At 38.1% G+C, this 19837-nt stretch overlaps 1 protein-coding gene and 2 non-coding genes across 4 annotated transcripts in view; all 3 read left to right on the top strand.

Annotated features, from left to right (window-relative positions):
• WDR43 (WD repeat domain 43) overlaps positions 1–19837 on the top strand; it is a 75274-nt gene that overhangs the window by 44904 nt on the left and 10533 nt on the right. For both annotated transcript variants that reach the window (XM_054474130.2, XM_054474129.2), the window contains 8 exons: positions 1501–1603; positions 6524–6588; positions 8582–8753; positions 10066–10152; positions 11189–11320; positions 13204–13335; positions 17790–17876; positions 19174–19205. In XM_054474130.2, the coding sequence (XP_054330105.1) occupies positions 1501–1603; positions 6524–6588; positions 8582–8753; positions 10066–10152; positions 11189–11320; positions 13204–13335; positions 17790–17876; positions 19174–19205 (810 nt within the window). The remainder of the gene's footprint in view (positions 1–1500; positions 1604–6523; positions 6589–8581; positions 8754–10065; positions 10153–11188; positions 11321–13203; positions 13336–17789; positions 17877–19173; positions 19206–19837) is intronic.
• On the top strand, positions 10683–10760 carry LOC129030967 (small nucleolar RNA SNORD53/SNORD92). The gene has a single exon (XR_008500858.1). It is a non-coding gene; the product is annotated as a small nucleolar RNA SNORD53/SNORD92 (small nucleolar RNA).
• On the top strand, positions 11603–11680 carry LOC129030968 (small nucleolar RNA SNORD53/SNORD92). Its single transcript, XR_008500859.1, has one exon. It is a non-coding gene; the product is annotated as a small nucleolar RNA SNORD53/SNORD92 (small nucleolar RNA).

Here is a 19837-nt window from a genome sequence, read left to right as displayed (position 1 = left end):
CTTCACATCCTCATCAACACTTGATAAAGCATTTAATTTTAGCCATTCTAATAGGTGGGTAGTGGTATTTTGTGTTGTTACATTGGCTTTCTCTAATGGCTGGGATGTTAAGATTCATGTTTTTGCATTATGGATATCCAGGGATTCCAGTATCATTTGTTGAAAAGATTATCTCTGCTGACTTGGTTTTGCATATACCCCTCCCTCTATAACCCTGAACACCTACACATACCCACACATCCCTGCACCCACACTCTTATCCCTATATCGGTTCTCATTATTTATAGTTGTTAAGTCCTATGAAGTCCCCATGAACACTGATTTAGTCAATAACATTACTCCTTGGGGAAATAGATTAGGTTCCCATGAGCCTCCAATTGTAACATTTTTGTCATCTATTTATTTTTTTGTTTATATTATTTATATTGTAAAGGTAGCCAGCTTGTAACATTTTTGTCATTAATATATAAAACCTTGTTTTATGTTTGTTTCTATTTAAAGATATCTTATTTAATGCATATGTTTTTGATTGATTAACTTTGAATTCAGAGTACTGCAACTCATGTCTGAGTGAAGTTGATTTAACACATATTTTCACTGTAAGGCACATCCCAGCCTTCTTGTGCTTAGGAACACCATAGAGCACCTCAGAATTATGCATGGGGGCCGTTTTAGTTAGTGAAATCTCCAAGAAAGCACAAAAATGCAAAAAACATGGTACTAGGTGAACTACTTGTTGATAGTATGAGAATGGCAATGGGAAGGCAGAATGTAGCTACCTTAGCTGAAGACGTTGAATGTGTTAGGCAACTCAGATTTTTGACTAGTCTACATGACTGAAGGAGCATAAAATTGTTACAGTGATTTTGAGGTTACAAATAAAATTTTGCAAAAGATGACTTTGCGAATAAGGAATCCATGAATAATGACAATCAACTGCATATGTGTGTATATATAGGTCTGTTTCTGTGCTGTTTACTCAATACTGTTATAATGTTAATTCTCCCCAAATTGACCTACAGATTCAGTGCAGACCCATTCAAAATCTTAGCAGGCTTTTTTTGAGAAATTGACAAACTGATTCTAAAATTCAAATGGAAATACAAATGACAATAGGCAAAATCATTTTGAAAAAGAAGAAAAACACTGGAGGACTAAGATTGATTTCAAGACGTATTATCAAGCGGCACTAATCATGACAGTGTGGTATTAGTATCAAGATAGACAAACAGATCAATAGAAAAAAAACAAAGAATGTTACTCATTGTTTAAATCTGCCAAAAATGCATTATTGCTTTCTCTTTTCTCAAGCAACCGTGTTACATGGTAGTGACATGAATGCTTCCGTTGTTTTGATCTTTAGTCACTTTACTAGTTTTCAAAAGATGACAAAGCTATTGGGAATCTCATGTGCTGATCTCTGTGCCTCCTTAGGTATTTGCCTTTTTAGGAAAAAAATTAAATCTGTCTTGCTATCTAATTGCTGGTTTTGTTATCTAGGCAGGTGCGATCAGAAAACAAAGAAAAGAGTGCAGTGATGTCATTTACAGTTACCGATGAACCTGTCTATATTGACTTAACTTTGTCAGAAAACAAAGAAGAGGTAAATGGCTCGATTTTTGAGAATTTGTTTTTGGGTTTCACAGATGTTATTTTTGCAGTCAAGGTTTTGATGATTTAATGACTTGAGAAATAGAGAGGACCTGAGGGAGTAACAACAAACTGTAACAAATTTTAGACTGTTCAAAGGATCTTAAATCACTGTAATAATCTCTTATGGGGGAAGGGAAAAGTTTGTACAGGATGGTAGTAAATTCAGGAATTCATTATGTGAATTAAGAAAAGTTGTTCAGATGGATTTTGTTACTAGGAGTATGTGTATATGATTCTTTAATCAGTTGAAATTGTTGGTGATAACTCCTAACTAAGGTGTGTGTGTGTGTGTGTGTGTGTGTGTATATATATATATTTTTTAATCTCTTTTTTTTTTTTTAATTTTTTTGAGACGGAGTTTCGCTCTTGTTGCCCAGGCTGGAGTGCAATGGCGTGGTCGCGGCTAACCACGACCTCCGCCTCCCGGGTTCAAGCAACTCTCCTGCTTCAGCCTCCCGAGTAGCTGGGATTACAGGCATGTGCCACCATGCCCGGCTAATTTTGTATTTTTTAGTAGAGATGGGGTTTCTCCATGTTGGTCAGGCTGGTCTTGAACTCCCCACCTCAGGTGATCCGCCCGCCTCAGCCTCCCAAAGTGCTGGGATTTCAGGTGTGAGCTACCATGCCCAGCCTATATGTGTATATATTTTATAAGAGTGATGTCCTCTTGTTTGCTGCCTATAAAAAAATAATTTTTCATATAAAAGTTAGGGATTCGATGATTAAAGGATTAAACCTGTTGTCATTGAAGTACTTGCTGTTTCTGTTTGACTAAAGCTTTGCAGGATTTTGATTTGCACAGAATCCCACGTTTCTAATGCAAGTTAAAGATATTTCACTTTCAACTCAATTTAGTTTTGAAATGCGTATTTTGCATTAACCTCTAGGATTTAGAGATGATGATCATGTTTTAATACTTTAAAAAAGTGTTTCAGGGGAAAAAGCATTGGTTTAAAACTAAAAAAATTTTGGTTTAATGTTTCTGGCTGGGTGTGGTGGATAACTTGAGCCCAGGAGTTCAGGACCAGCCTGGGCAACATAGCGAGACCCTGTCTTTACAAAAAATAAAAAAGTTAGCTGGGCATGGTGGCATGCACCGGTGGTCCCACATATTTGGGAGGCTATGGTGGGAAGATTGCCTGAGCCTGGGAGGTCGAAGCTGTAGTGAGCTATGATCCTGCCACTGCATTCCAGCCTGGGTGACAGTGAGACCCCGTCTCAGTAAATAAGTAAATAAATACATTATAGCTTCTGTTGCTTATAAACTTGGCTTTCTGATATGAAGTGGGGGCCATTGATGATCAGATCAGTGATTCCCTATAAAGATTTTTGTCTTTAAGAAAACTAGTAGGGGCCGGGCACTGTGGCTCACGCCTGTAATCCCAGCACTTTGAGAGGCCGAGGCGAGTGGATCATGAGGTCAGGAGATCGAGACCACGGTGAAACCCCGTCTCTACTAAAAATACAAAAAATTAGCCGGGCCTGGTGGCAGGCACCTATAGTCTCAGCTACTCGGGAGGCTGAGGCAGGAGAATGCCGTGAACCTGGGAGGCGGAGCTTGCAGTGAGCCGAGGTAGTGCCACTGCACTTCAGCCTAGGCGACAGAGCGAGACTCTGTCTCAAAAAAAAAAAAAAGGAAAACTGGTAGGAATCCTACACTTAATTACAATAATGATTTAATGTTATTATAAAGTTGGACACGCTTGGGTACATTCGGTGTGATCAGTGCCCTCACTATTCTGATGATTGGACGTTCTGATCATAGGGAACTGATGAAAAACATTTTGGTATTTTCCCCTATAACTTTTTTTTTTTTTTTTTTGAGACAGAGTCTCTCTGTTGCCCAGGCTGGAGTGTGGTGGTGCAGTCTTGGCTCACTGCAACTTCAAGCAGTTCTCTTGCCTCAGCCTCTCTAGTAGCTGGAATTATAGACTGCACTACCACGCCTGGCTAATTTTTGTACTTTAGTAGAGACAGGGTTTTGCCACGTTGGCCAGCCTGGTTTCGAACTCCTGGCCTTGAGTCTTGAGTGATCCGCCTGTCTCGGCCTCCCAAAGTGCTGTAATTACAGGTGTGAGCCACCGTGCCTGGCCCCCTATAACTATAAAATAAAGAGGTTGATTTAACTTGAAGTGACTTTATAAAAAAAAAAAAAAAATTTTTTTTTCTTATTTTGGAGACAGAGTCTTGCTCTGTCACCCAGGCTGGAGTGTAGTGGTGCGATCTCGGCTCACTGCAACCTCTGCTTCCCAGGTTCAAGTGATCCTTCTGCCTCAGTATCCCAAGTAGTTGGGACTACAGGTGCATATCACCCCGCCTGGCTAATTTTTGTATTTTTCTAGTAGAGATGGGGTTTTGCCATGTTGGGAAGGCTGGTCTTGAACTCCTGACCTCAAGTGATCTGCCCGCCTTGGCCTCCCAAAGTGCTAGGATTATAGGCATAAGCCACCCCACTTGACCAAAAGTTTTAAACCTTTATTTGTGTGTGTGTGATTTTTAGAGGTAGGTTCTTTAAGTCTAAATGCAAGTAATTTATGGAAGAAAAATAACTTTCTTTGGAGTAGCAAAACTTGCCCACTAGTCTCTGTAGAGAATAGACTGAGGGATTTTGTTTGTTTGTTTGTTTTTGTTTTTGAGACAGTCTCCCTCTGTCAGCCAGGCTGGAGTGCGGTGGTGTGATCTCAGCTCACTGCAACCTCTGCCTCCCAGGTTCGAGCAATTCTCCTGCCTCAGCCTCCTGGGTAGCTGGTACTACAGGCGCGCACCATCACGCCCGGCTAATTTTTGTATTTTTAGCAGAGATGGGGTTTCACCATGTTGGCCAGGCTGGTCTTGAACTCCTGACCTCAGGTGTTCTGCCCGCCTTGGCCTCACAAAGTGCTGGGATTACAGGTGTGAGCCGTTGCGCCTGGGCAAGACTGAGTTTTTACTTTCTCTTTTTCTGACTGAATTCTGTTGCTACTTTTAGATTTAACTTTAGGTTTGATTCAGAGTTTATCTTGGAATACTATTGGCATTATATTTAAAATTATCAATAATAAAGGAGGGAGCAGAACTTTTTAAAAAAAATTTTTTTTTTTTTTTTTTTCCCGAGACGGAGTCTTGCTTTGTCACCAGGCTGGAGTGCAGTGGCACAATCTCAGCTCACTGCAACCTCTGCCTCCTGGGTTCAAGCAATTCTCCTGCCTCAGCCTCCTGAGTAGCTGGGACTACAGTACAGGTGCATGCCACCATGCCCAGCTAATTTTTGTATTTTTAGTAGAGACGGGGTTTCACCATGTTGGCCAGGATGGTCTTGATCTCTTGACCTCGTGATCGGCCTGCCTTGGCCTCCCAAAGTGCTGGGTTTACAGGTGTGAGCCACTGTGCCCAGCCTTTTAAATGATTTTTTTTAAGATATTAAACTAGGAATGATGGATCAGGAAGCCAAGTTCTAATTCTGGCACTTCATATAAGATTGTAGTTAACAGCAGTAAGTTAGAATTAAAATTCCAAAACAAAACTTTGATTATGATATTGCAGAATAATCTGCTTATTTTATCTTCAAAAGTTACCGACCTCTCTATAGACAGTTAGAGATTAGATTTGGATGCCTGTCAGTTGGAGTTGCAGATCAGGGAACTAGAAAATTTGATGTTGGGGAAATGATCTCTTCCCCCAAACTTTGTTTTTCTTTTTCTTTTTTGAGATGGGGTTTCACCCTGTTGCCCAGGCTGGAGTGCAGTGGTGCCATCAAGGCTCACTGTTGCCTTGACCTCCCCGGGCTCAAGTGATCCCACCCCAGTCTTGTGAGTAGCTGGGACTACAGGCATGTGCCCACCATACCCTGCTAATTTTTATTGTATTTTTTGTGCAAATGGGGTTTCACTATATTTCCTGTTCTGGTCTCGAACTTCTAGGCTCTAGCTATCTTTCCACCTCGGCCAAAGTGCTGGGATTATAGGCCTAAGCCACTGTGTCTGGCCCTCCCCTGACAACTGCCATGTAGCACGAAACCTCAGAAAGAATGAAATTTTCTCTAATAAAATCTCTCCTTTCTGAGATTTCTTGTTTTTAAATATACCAGTAAAGAATTTTAAACATTTTCAAAGTTGTTTTCACATGAAAGTTAGTCTCTTTTTTCTAGTTTTTAATTGATATATTACAGTTGTGTAAAGTTAGTCTTAAAACACTTTATATATTTCATTTTCTCTCAATGTTTTGGCTACTCCCTGAATTCTCTCATTACCTTTATAACTAGAGTAGGAATAGCAGTGTTTTGGAAGTGCTTTCATTTAAGCTTTCCTTAAGAAAGTTCCAGAACTTTAAAAAATGAGCTTTAGAGAGGCTGACAGCAAGAGTCTGGTAGGTAGGAGCATGCAGAGAGCCTAGGCTGCTCACATTGATAGTGGACGGAGGGAGAGAGACAGTGAGGGCTTACAACATCCCTTTCTAGGTGGATAGGGCCATCTCCAGACAGCTTAGGCCACTTACATTGACGGGATGGAGGAAGAGAGGCGATGAGGTCTTACAACACTGCTTCCTAGCCATACAGGCAAAGTGGCTTTTTCTGTATTCCCGGCATGAGGGGCATGTCAGCTCCATGTTGCCAGCCTTTGCCCTTGGTAGTGACTTTGTTCATCTAACATCGAGGGCTCATTCTCCTTGAATGTTAATCTTCTTGGCTTAAACATTTATCTGGAATCTTGACAACACCACTACTAATGGTTATTTTGACAGAGGTAATTATTTTTAAATGGATTCTTGCTGTTTTTTTTTTTTTTTTTCTGATTATGTAATGGGGTGGGAAGGAGAGTTGAGTTTTCATAAGTTAGTTTGGGGACTGGAGTATGTTATCCATTATAATATGTTGGTTACATTTTTCTTTTAGCCTGTCAAGTTGGCTGTTGTTTGCAGAGATGGTCAAGTCCATCTTTTCGAACACATATTAAATGGGTAAGTAAGAAATTTTCCAAGTAAGAAATTTGTTTCTTTCCCTGACTTGTTACTTGGTCATACTCCCACCTGGTTATTCTTTGCATCATATTACTATTCAGCTAGATTATTTTGAAAGCATTTTTCTTTATCCACATGACTATATACATTACCAGTTAAAACTGGGTATCAAATTTATATATTTGTGATTAGGAGAGTGGCTTTTTATGATGTATCCATAGTACATGTTGGATAATTCTAATGATACATTTCAGAAGAAAGTGGCTCAGTGATGATGTTTTATTTATCTTTGATAAATAAAACTTTACTTTTATTTATCAAAGCTTTACTTCCCCTTGCCAGTGCTGTTGTTTTGATAGACAGAGGGGAGTATTGTTGTTAGGTTTTGTAGCAGTCATAGACCAGGAGTCAGCAAACTGGCTTGCAGGCCACATTCAATGGAGACCATTTGTGGTCTGGAGAACCTGAAATTTTTATTTGCCCTTTTCAGAAAACTTGCCAAACCTTGTCATTATACTGTAAACATGGTCTGAGACTCAGTTTTGCACACAAATTTTGTTAAGCTTTAAAATGGTTTTAACCTCTTGTTGTCAGTTGGCACTCTTCTTTTAAAATACCAGTATAGGAATTTATTTAAATATAAACAGATTACGAAAAAAGTGTATACTCATTTCAAAACAGCCAGGATGCCCAAACACTTGATTTTAAAACCTGAGGCTCCCTCCATTGAGTTCTGCTCCTATAGGTAACTGTTAACATTTTAGTGTGTAACTCTTTAAGCTTTTATTTATAGAAGGATGTGTGTACCTGGAATGTATAATTGAGACTCAGAAGAAGTGGGACACAAAGGTAGCTGGCCACAGTGAGGACTCCCTGGGCAGTGGCAAGCCATTGAAGGATTTCAAGCAGAGGATTCGATGACCTTTGGCCTGAGTTTTAAGACAGTCGTTCATTGAGAATAGACTATAGAGGGCAAAAGGCTAAAGCAGAGACCCCAAATCCTCGGTCTAGAGATAGTTGTGGAGTCAGGATGATAGGAGGAGTAAGTTGGAAAGATAGGGATCATGAGATGCTTACACCTGGGATATTATGCAGGATGTACACTTGTGGAGAATAAGTGGTAATAAGATGTGTAGGGTGTGAGGAGTTTGTGGCTGAAATACAGTGAGGGGCATGTTCATTTGAGAAAGGAGTTGACAGATCAGAGTGTCAGAAGTGTCCATCAACCTGGACACTGGGTGTGGAAACCACTGAGAAAGGAATTCATTTAGAGTAATGTTAGAAGTAATGACCTCAAGCCACTGAAATCTTGAAGAAATGTGGATGGTGGCAGAGATCATTGGATGACGACAGGAGGGAGTGGTAGCTGGTATCTGGTGACAACAATTGAAAAGATTTTAGGGACGAAAAAGGGATAGACTGTTGTCTTGAAGTGTCAGTGAAGAACAGGGAACTCATTTATATCATGTCCAAGGCCCCTGACACAAATGGTATGGGAGAGAAAACAGGTACAAGTTGGGAGTGCTGCAGGGACAAGCCAGGATAGAAGAAGAATGTGAAGAGAGCCCCTAGAGAAGCCGTTGAGGACATAATTTTGCTGCTGGAACTACACTCCAGAGGCTTGCTGAGGCTTTTGGGGGTTGGGAGAAACTAGAGACGGGACTGACTGGAACAGGGCATGGACAGAACCATACAGAACCTGAAGGGTGGCAAGAGAACGTTTGGCAGCTTGGGGCTTCTTGGCGGGGCCTGAAAAAATGGGACAGAGGGGGAAGTAGGTCTCCAGGCTGATTTTGGTGGTGAGGTTTTGAGCATAGGTAGAGGTAGGTGAAGTCTTGAAAGGAGCACTCATGCTCCAGAGACCCAGGTGACTCCTGATGGCAGTATAGAGGCTAGAGGAGGGTCTCATTTCATGACTTGATGTCAGTTCCAGAGAGTTAGTATGAGACATTTTTTTCAAATTCTTTAATCTCATTTCCCCCTCCATTTCCAGGTACTGCAAAAAGCCTTTGACTTCAAACTGCACAATTCAGATAGCAACACCTGGGAAAGGCAAGAAATCAACACCAAAACCCATCCCTATTCTAGCTGCTGGTTTTTGCTCAGACAAAATGTCATTGTTGCTTGTATATGGCAGTTGGTTTCAGCCTACTATTGAGCGAGTGGTACGTAGCTGCTACTCTGGAGTAAAGCAATATAGCATCCCTATGTTCATGGAAGAGAGTGATTTTAAAAATAACAACATTGGTCTTTAAGATAAATAATATATTCTTTTTTAATTAAAGGATTTCTTCATAGAGTGGTTTATTTTAATTTTGAGAGCTCTATATCCAACATACTTTAATACCTGGTCAGTTTAAAGCATTGTTTGGGTTATTTATATCAGCCCTCTCGCTTGGTACTTACTGTGTTTTAAAAATCTGGTGTGTATTTTGCACTTCTAGCACATCTCAGTTTGGACTAGCCACATTTCAGGTGCTCAGTGCCACACGTTCCTAGTAGCTTACTAGTTGGTCAGTACAGGTATGACTTATGTTGAATTTTGCCTAGTTACGAAGATATAAATCTTAATAATAGGATCTCTTAAGTATTAGCACTCATTGGATTTTCTAAGTGGAAATGTAATGGGCAGTGCAATGATTTAACATTGTTTACTACAGACGTTTCTGTGAAGACTTGTGAGTTGTCGTAAGCATGTACAATAGGTTATTTCTTAAGCTTGCATTTAAAATGCTTTTACTTAGTATGATCCTCAGCAAGACTATGAGCGGAATATTACATGCTCACACAAGCATACATGCATATGGTTTAATTAAAAAAAAAAGAGAAAAGTGTTAAGCTGTAAACATGGCTCCTTGCCATATGTGAATTCCATCCCTCTCTGGTTGCAGCCATTGTTGACTATTTTTTTGCATCTTTCCTGATATTGATTAATTACATGGTTATATAGAATTATGTATCACTTTAAATCTTTATTGGTTTGCTGCATCTGACTCCCCTGATCCTATTTAATAGCGTGTCAGGACATACAGGTGCATTTTGTTAATCATCAGTGCTACCTTTGACTTGCTTATGGAAAGGACAATAGGAGAGTTAAGAGTAGAACTAGTTACTATTTTGAGCACAGACTGTTTCTTAAAAGGATGATGAACTGATGTGTTTTCTTTAAAACCTGTTACGTTTAAAAATTCTGTTGATCTTTAAAAAATAAATGTGAAAAATTCAAGCAGTTCATAGCTGAGGAAAGTAAACCTTGGTACCCAATGTCTTCAGAGTTACCATTTTTCTTAACTGCCATCGGTCTGAGTGGTGATCATGGTTAACAGTTGAGTGTGGAAGCCTTCCATACTTTTTAATATTTTATAAAAATGCACAAGTAGTCATTTATTTTTCATTTTGTTCTTATTCCCAGTTGCTTTGACACTGTCTTTTTTTTCCTTTCCTCTCATCTTCCCCTTTAAAAAAATACATTTTCAGGCTTTAAACTCCAGAGAACCTCATATGTGTTTAGTAAGAGATATTTCAAACTGCTGGGCCCCCAAAGTAGAAACAGCTATAACAAAGGTGAGCACATTACAAATTTGAGGTTTTAAGAAAAAGGACATTTCTTTGGGTGAATTTGGGTGAATGGAACTGTTACTTAGTATTACGATTAAACTGAGTTTATCTTTTTATTCTTTATTAAAATACTTTATTCTCTTGTTTTATAAATTTTGTGGGATTATGGTTTTAGATGTCAAGATTGTATTCCTGATTTGTTGAGTGAATGACTGAGTAGAAGACTAGCAGTTGAAGACCTTGGATGTGGGTCTTCCCTGCCCACGATGCGTGATCATCTGGGCCAGGAAGAATGTAGGGATAAATATCAATATCAGATTTATCAATAGATAGTTTTTATCAGTCTCAGTACTTAAAAGAGCATTACTTTGCTGAGAGGAATGCTGTATTTCAGGGTGTAATAAAACCGTCATGGAGCTAGAGTTTAATACCACAAAAGCATAGGAGCATCATCATGGTGCTCCATTTTGCATATAGCTTGGTCTCTACGTGTAGGGGACGTGTTCGTGGTTTAGTGAGAAAGGGAAAGCCAAGACATGCTATGATGACATCCATATGGTTTCGCTGCTGGCTGAGTTTCAGTGATGACACCTTTCTCTTGGCTGTCTGAGCATTTCTGGCAGAGATTGAATTCTGGAGGTAGTTGTAAAATGTGTAACTTCACTTTTTAAATTTTTAAAAATCATTGTGTCCTTATGTAATCTGTAGTTTTTTAAAGCCAGTTGAATTTAGTAGTGGGGGATTGTATACCAGTGTTAGTGACACTAAATATTTAATAAGTTCTGATAACCAACTACTGTCAGGCCAGTCGGATTTTACTCTTATGTGGTATTGTAAGCTTTAAATTCACAGTCTTTCAGATTGTCACTTAAAAAGTTTGTCAACATTCAATTTAAAATATATCTTAAATTGATATCATATTAAATTAATTATATTACATTTTTCCAATAGAGGGCCCTTTAAAAGCTGTTTTCTCATTGAGGATACATAAGGACTAAGGTATGATTTCCTTTTTCACACTTTGGCTGTTCCTGTTGAACAGGTGAGGACACCAGTGATGAATTCTGAAGCAAAAGTTCTGGTGCCTGGGATTCCTGGTCATCATGCAGCTATCAAGCCTGCTCCTCCACAAACCGAGCAAGTAGAGAGCAAGAGGAAATCAGGGGGAAATGAGGTAATGCAACCTCTTTGACCATATATTTGAGTTTGTGATTTAAAATTACTGGGAAATTCTAACAAGTGTGTTGGATAGAGCCAAAGTTAAATCTTTAGAAATTTACTGAGATTTCTCCTGTTATGCTCTCTTTTATCTTCACCATCATAGGTTTCATAATTCTAGATTGTCATCTTTGTTTAACAGAGAAGATGGAACCTTCAGTAACTAAAGAGGCTGCTGTTTTGGCCATTAGTTAGTAGTTAGCTGGGTAACATAAAATGGAGTAAGTCAAGCCAGGACTTGCTGTGATGACTATCATTGGGTTTCGCATGTTGCTGAGTTCCAGTGATGCCTCTTTTCTCTTGGCTGTCTGAGCAATCCTGGCTAACTTAGTGCCAGTTGGTCTCTAAAAGTGATAGTTATTATAACTGTGTAAGTGTTTATGATCTTCATTTTTTCCTCAGTTCCCAAAATCCTTTGTGGTTACTGTACATGTCTGTGCAGAGTTGTTTTTTATCTTCCATTCACATTCTTCCCTGTTACATAAGGAATCTGGAATTTTAACTGTTTCATTCTTACAGAAATACTATGTTTCTTTAGCTGATTTTACTTTAATTTGTCTTTTTTTCTTTGTCCAATTTTTGAAGGATAATTTAGCTGATTTTAAATGTGTTTATTGGGTGGTGGGGTTGGGATAACATAGCTTCATAAAACATGCTCATAACATGTTCATAAAAGTTATTCCTCAGTTACATGATAGCTGACTTTAAAAATAAAGTGCCAACTTTCTTTGGCTTGGCCTAGTTTCAACTTTTTGATTTCCCCATGTCCTTTTTAATCTTTTTTGTGTTAGGATAAACCAAGCACATCTGTTTGCTATGTTAGGCATAGAACAAATTTCTTTTTGATAACCAAAGAGGCTGACAGAACATGTTAGACTTGATTTAATCAGGAATCAGTTCTGTACAATTGAGGGTGTTTGTTGTTGTTGTTTTTGTTCGTTTGTTTGTTTTTTGGAGATAGGGTCTCATTCTGTCACCCAGACTGGGGTGCAATGGTTTGATCTCGGCTCACTGCAACCTCCACCTCCTGGGCTCAAGTGATCCTCCCACCTCAGCCTCTCGAGTAGCTGGGACCCCATAGATGCATGCCACTATGCCTGGCTAATTTTTTTGTAGAGACAGGGTTTTGCCATGTTGCCTAGGCTGGTCTCGAACACCTGGGCTTAGGTGATCCGCCTGCCTCAGCCTCCCAGAGTGCTGGGATTACAGGTGAGAGCCACCACACCCAGACCACAGTTGAGTTTTTGTATAGCAAATTGCATCTTGTTTATTTACACATAAATGTTAAGTATTTATCAAGGAAGGACACTTAGTTGTAGTATAGCATATTCTAGCTAATAAATCATCATTTGGAGCTCACTGTTAAAAATAGGAGGACTTTTTTTACAGATTGTTTTGGGAACATAACATTTCTTTATGCCCTTTTAATAATATTTTGTTTCCTCCTGCAGATCTGAGAGTGACACCAAGGGATAGTTATAGTGGGGCAAGCTTCTGTGAGAATAGATCTTAAGTCTTGTGTTTTAGAATCAGATGCCAGGTCTCTTGCCTTTTCTGAATCTTCATTTAGAAGGATTTTTATGAATGAACTTTTTCAAACCATGTGCTTCTTGGGCAGTTGTTTTTTTCACTAGAATCTGGAAGCTTGGATTGCAGAATGTTTGTCTCCAGCATTGGCATTATGGTAATGAGGTTCTCTTGGAATAAGAATGAGCATATTAGTGTTTTCCAGGGTTGAGGTATAAATCCTATTTTATTTTATTTTATTTTATTTTTTTTGTCTCCAAACTACTTTAAGTCTTGTCTGGTAACACATGAACAATCCTTTCTGTTCTGTAGGTTAGCATTGAAGAACGTCTGGGAGCAATGGATATAGACACACACAAAAAAGGAAAGGAAGATCTCCAGACGAATAGCTTTCCTGTTCTTCTTACCCAGGGCTTAGAAAGTAACGATTTTGAAATGCTAAATGTAAGTATATAGCAATTTTTAACTAAATTAACATGGTGAATATTTCTTAGAAAATGATTGACACAGCACATTCACAGCTGTGAGTCATCATGTCACAGGGCCATTTGGAATGTCATGTTTTATGAGTTTAGTCAAACAAGTATCACTTGGTGGCATTATACAGACAGTCACCAACCTACAACGGGATTGCATTGAGTTATTTTGAACCTGGAATGCATTTTCTCATAGAAATACTGTTCTGAATTATTAGGTTATTAGGCTTTAGTTTATAAAAGCCTTTATAAACATAGTGTAGCTGAATGATAATACTCAGCATTCTAGATCACAATTTATATTTTTTTCTGTAGGAAAATGCGTTCCTGAGTTTTTACTCTGGATTCCAGAAACTTATTTCCCCCTGGCCGTGAGAGGGGGCAGTGAGGTGGAACCTTGGCAATGGGTAGGAGGTTTGGGGGAAAATTCAAGAGGGTTGGGGGTTATGTTGTAAGATATGTAGAGGTAGAAGTACTAGAAACTTTGTATAAAGGGAGGCATTTATGATTTCTGTGTAAGTTGGTGACTGCTTGTATGAAGTTACTAGTTTGGTTCTCTTAAATTGTACAGTTTGACAGCATTCTATCTAGAACATTTAAGTGAAAAACAGTTCGATTCAAATACTGCCTGATCAGGTTGAAGCAGTTTACATTTGCTAATGCATTTATTCTTAATGACTCATAGCAGTGTTGTGATTTCAGTAAGTGTCAATGTGACTTTAATCCATAACCTGTGAATAGTGTGTCTCATTTTATTTGATCCATCTTTTTAGGGTACATTGATCCTAAAATTACTTTTAAAATAGTTTGTGAATGTGTATATTGTGGAGGTAGATTTTAGTTTACCATGGCATAGAAACCTGGGTGAAGATTTGGTGAAAAATCTGTAGAAAACAATTGACAGTGTTTTTGAAATGGAATATAACTTAACTGCCCTCATTGCCTACTAATTATGCTTTGAAACCTTCCTCAGTAGGTACCAATGAATCAAGTCCAAATTTTTTCTTTTTCTTATTAGGAAACAGTTCAGAACATTTAGAATAGTACAGTGGACCATCACGAACTCATTACCTAGTTTCAAAAATTATCAATACTAGCCAATCAACTGTTGATTTGTTGATAGTCTCACTTGTCTCCCCAAGTTATGGTGAAGCAAATCTCAGATGATCACATATCATTTTATCCATAAATATGCCCCATTCAACTTAAAACATCCTTTAAAAAAAAAACCATAATCCATTGTTGCACCTCAAAAAAGTAATTCTTTAGAAATTATCAAATATCATTAGTGTTTATATTTCCCTGATTGTCTCAAACTTTTTTTTTATTTCTGCTTTTTTTTTTTTTTTTTGAGACAGAGTCTTGCTTTGTAGCCCAGGCTGGAGTGCGGTGGCGCAATCTCGGCTCACTGCTATCTCTGCCTCCCAGGTCCTGGTTCAAGCAATTCTCCTGCCTCAGCCTCCCGAGTTGCTGGGATTACAGGCGCGTGCCACCTTGCCCAGCTAATTTTTGTATTTTTAGTAGAGACGGGGTTTCACCATGTTGGCCAGGCTGGTCTTGAACTCCTGAGCTCGTGATCCACCCGCCTTGGCCTCCCAAAGTCCTGGGATTACAGGCGTCAGCCACTGTGCCGGCCTATTTTTGCTTTCTTTAAAACAAGATTCCAACAGAGTCTACACTGTATTTAGTTGGTATGCCCCTTCTGTCTCTTGCAATTTAGTTTTTTGGAGAAGTTAGGTTATTTGCCCAGTAGAGAGTTCCGTGTTCAAGATTTTGCATACTGCATCACTTGTGGTATCATTTAACACATTGCTCTGTTTATCTTGTTCTTTATATAGGTTAGATCTAGAAGCTTGAAGATCTAGATCTAGATCTGGTTAGATCTATAAGCTAGAAGAGATTCAGTTGAAAATCTTTTTTTTTTTTTGCAAGAACATTTCAAAGATGTTAATATGTAATTTTCATTAAGTGTCATAGGTTGTTGAAAGGGAAAATAAAATGCTGTTTATGAGAACACTTCTTAAATTGTATAGGTTACTTAGGTAGAAATAATAGAGAAGTGGTTGAATGATGAAAAATTATGTGCTTTAAAAGTTAGTAAAGAGCATAAAATACACATGCCCTTCCTTCCGCTTTTTTTTTTTTTTTTTTTTTTTAAATGAGACAGGGTCTCACTCTGTCACCCAGGCTGGAAGGGCAGTGTTGCAATTGTAGCTCACTGCATGAACTCCTGGGCTCAAGTGATCCTCCCACCTCAGCCTCCTGAGTATCTGGGACTGCAGGCACGCATCACCATAGCCAGCTAATTTTTAAAATTTTTTTGGTAGAGACAGGATCTGCTATGTTGCTCAGATTGGTTTCAAAGTCTTGTTCTCAAGTAATCCTCCTGCCTCAGCCTCACAAAGTGCTGGCATAGAATAACCCTTTCAGAAAATTTTTATTCTGTTTATTGATTGATTGATTGTCGCCCAGGCTGGAGTGCAGTGGCGTGGTCTCAGCTCACTGCAACCTCTGCCTCCCAGGTTCAAGCGATTCTCCTGCCTCAGCCTCCTAAGTAGCTGAGATTATGGTTGTGCGCCGCCACACCCAGCTAATTTTGTATTTTTAGGAGAGACAGGGCTTCACTGCATTTGCCAGGATGGTCTCAGACTCCTGATCTCCGGTCACCTGCCCCTCTTGGCCTCCCAGAATGCTGGGATTACAGGCGTGAGCCACCGCTCCCAGCCAAGTAAACCCTTTTTTAAAAAAGAAAAGAATGGATGTTCTTATAATGTATTACCTGGAGATTATGCATTTATGTACTCTGTACTCTAAAAAGAAAGAGGTTAGTAACATTTTTCCTTCTAAAAACATTTTCCCCCTTCCCAAAAGCTGCCTTATGAGGATATTTACCAGGAGAATAACACACATACGTTCATACAGAGACTTGCTCATGAATGTTCTTTGTAATGGCCCCTAACTGGAAAGAACACATATGTCCTTTAACAGGTGAATGGAGAAACAAATTGTTTATCTAGCAATATAAGTAATGTGTTATTAATAGACCAGTAGTATTCATGAATCTCAAACTAAGGCTCTGAGAAAGAAGCCAAGCAAAAAGTAATATAAATTCCTATTTATATAAAAATTCTGGAAAAGCAGACTAATATGTAGTTCAGTAGCTGCCTGGGAATCGGGGTGGAAGGAGGGATACATTTAAAGGGACCCAAGGAGACCTGAGGGTGATAATGTTTATTTTTATCATATCATAGTATTTGTTTCATGGGTAGAGAGTATGTCAAACTGATCAAGCAGTACACCTTAAATATGTGGTGTTTATTATGCTTCATTTGTACTGCAGTAAAGTTGTAAAAGAAAAATCTTGTCTTCAACACCACCTTCTTAGTAGTTATAACTATGGCTTATAGGTTTGTTTCTTTACATACATCCTTGACAGAAATTAATGAGGCTGAATCCTCTGTTTATTATCATTTCACTTAGTTTAGGATAACGTATTTTTATTTGCTTATTTTAAATTAGAAAATCATTACTAATTACTGAGACCAGGAGGTCAAAGCTGCAGTGAGCTGTGATCATGTCACTGCACTCCAGCCCAGGCAGCAGAATGAGGCCCCTGTTTCAAATAAATACATTAATAGTTTGGAAACTAACTTTGTCTATTTTTGCCTTTTGGTGCCACTGCTATTTCTATTCTGAGCATATTTATAGCAACAACCATCACCAAAAAATACATACACCATTAGAAAGACTCTCTGGGACTAAACCCTTTCAAAAGGACCCTAATTTTCACCTTCTACTTCTGTAAAGCATGTGGGGCTTGAAGAAGTTGAACAACCTGTCCCAGAAGATGTACTTCTAAGGGGCAGGACCGGAACTGATATGCTCTGTGTCCTTTGCTGTAACCCAGTGTGGAGACTGGGTCTCTACCATAGATGTACCCTTAAAGGGTTTTAATTCAAGCTCTCATTATGTCATCTTTTGATTGGCGTAAAATTTTACCAAAATGTTGACACCTAATTTAAAAGGATTTCTTGCTTTCTAAGTAATTTTACTGTTTTGCTCACTCTAGGGTGGATATAGCCCAAATTTCATAAAATGGAGGTTTGGGAACATCTCTAAAGTGGCATATGTCTGTATTCAAATGTCTAGAGATGTTTTAATAAAACACAAAGAAGTAAAATTACTTTAGTAATGAAGTAAATTTACTGATATCCAAAGACTGTGCTTGTCTGTTAAGCACAAGACGTAATATAACATACTCCATTTAGTCCCTCCAACCTATATTTTTGCTAAATTCAGTTTGTAGTTTATTGCCTTGGTCTTAAATGATTTAAAGAATTCATTTTTACAGACTTTTTTTTTTCTGTGATGTCCTTGGTTTGTGAGTATGCTTATCTTAATAATCCTTTTATTTTCTCACAGAAAGTACTTCAAACTAGGAATGTAAACCTTATAAAGAAGACTGTATTAAGGATGCCCCTGCATACTGTTATTCCGTTGTTACAAGAGGTAACTGACTGCTTTTTTCATTTTAGCGTCCTAATGCCATGAATTAAATGGAAAATTCAGTAGTTAGAGAAATGGATTTGTAATACGTAAGGACACATGGCATTTAGAGTGAGTCATGGATGGAGGAAAGTACTTTAGACCAAAAAAAAAAAAAAAAAAGTGAAATTAATTCCTGGGGCAATGAAAGGAAATGTCATTGGCAGTTTTACCTTTATTCTGCTAATGGCTGTTGTGTGTCTGTTTACCTGGAGGCACTTGGAACTTGTGGCACAGAATGCTGTATGTACAGGATGTCATCTACATGGGAATAATTGTTGTAAACATCCCAACATAAAGCTCCCAAATTCTCATTTTGGTTTTTTCCATTATGTCCTGTGAGGTACCTTAACCTAACACTGAAACCATTTTTGTATGTATTGATTTTCTTAATCACAGATTGGTTGTTAATCTCTGTGACTGGCAGTATGGAATTGGAGGTGGGAGGACTGCTTGAGCCCAGGAGTTTAAGACTGTAATGCGCTATGATTGCACCTTTAAATAGCCACTACACTCTAGCCTGGGCAACATAGCAATACCCCATCTTTAAAAAAAAAAAAGTATACATAATTTCACTGAAACTTGCCCTACAAGAGTGGGTATAAATTTTTAAAAATTAGGCCTAAAAATAGAGTGTATTCTTTGTAATTAGAAATTATACCTGGATTCCATTTGTCTAACATGCTGCTGAAGTATTTTGCAAGTATAGTTAAGGTATTAACAGTGTGGGCTGGTGTACCATTATTGGTAAGGGAAAACTCTGTACTTAAAAAAGCAGTGTCTTGTATAGAAAAGTGTGGTCATATGTTTTTGTAATACTGCCTACTATAAAAATTTGCCTAACCTTGATTTTTTTCTTTGTATTTTAAAAATTGAGATACAATTCACATAGCATAAAATTTAACTCTTTTAAAGTATACATTTTAGTATTTTTCAGTATGTTTGCAAGTTGTGCAATTGTCACCCCAAAAAGAAATCCTTTGTCTATTAGCAGTCACTCTCCATTCTTCCTTCTCCCCAGTTGCTGGCAATCACTAAGCTATTTTCTGTCTGTGGATTTGCCGGTTCTGGACATTCCTTCGTATAAGTCCTATCGTGGACTTTTATCAGTTCATTACTCTGATTATGGGAATATTATGCTGGTTTAAAATAGACTACTTATTAGAATAATAATTTCTCAATATTGTCATTGTATCATAGGAATTGACAGCATTGGTTGCCTCTGAAGTGCTGTTGTTAATAGTGTTTTTCTCTCCCTTAGCTTACAAAGAGGTTACAAGGACATCCTAATAGGTAAGATTAAACAGGTGACTTAAAAACAGTGTTGTCTGACAGCATGAAATTAAATATTAGGTGGTTCTGATTTCTAACTAATAAAACTCTTTAAGTGTCAAATATTAGCCCCTTGCCACCTCCCTTATTTTAAGTTGAATGATTCTTATTCTTAGCGTTTTATTATAGTTTTCTTTTGGAAAACTCCTAAATTGATACTTAAGCTAGCAGGTCATTTAAATGATTAGTCTTATTTTATTTAATAACTTAGTGTTGATATTGTAAAATTGCTGTTTATAGTACCTGCCGAACCTCTGATAGCTGCTTAAGACTCTAAAAATATGTTTTAGCTAAAAGACTAAATTTTGTGTCTTTTTTCTTGATAATCTGATCAAACATTTAAATAAGATGACATCTTAAAGATCCTAAGCTTATAGTGTATTATCATCAGTATCTAGATAGTAAAATATGTAGTTTTTCTTTAAAATATTTTTTTTCTCATGGGGTGCATTAGCCGTCTGAGCTCACAAAAGAGGAAAGCTAAATAATTCATTAATTATGACTGTTTTTTGCACATTTTTGGTCTATATTTGCCTTTTAATGTTAATGGAGGACTTTGCTACTCTTGACAGAATATATTTTTATGTTTATTG

The sequence above is a fragment of the Pongo pygmaeus genome, chromosome 12 (assembly GCF_028885625.2).
Source record: "Pongo pygmaeus isolate AG05252 chromosome 12, NHGRI_mPonPyg2-v2.0_pri, whole genome shotgun sequence".
Lineage (NCBI taxonomy): Eukaryota > Metazoa > Chordata > Mammalia > Primates > Hominidae > Pongo > Pongo pygmaeus.
This window is presented reverse-complemented; position numbering and strand designations above follow the sequence as displayed.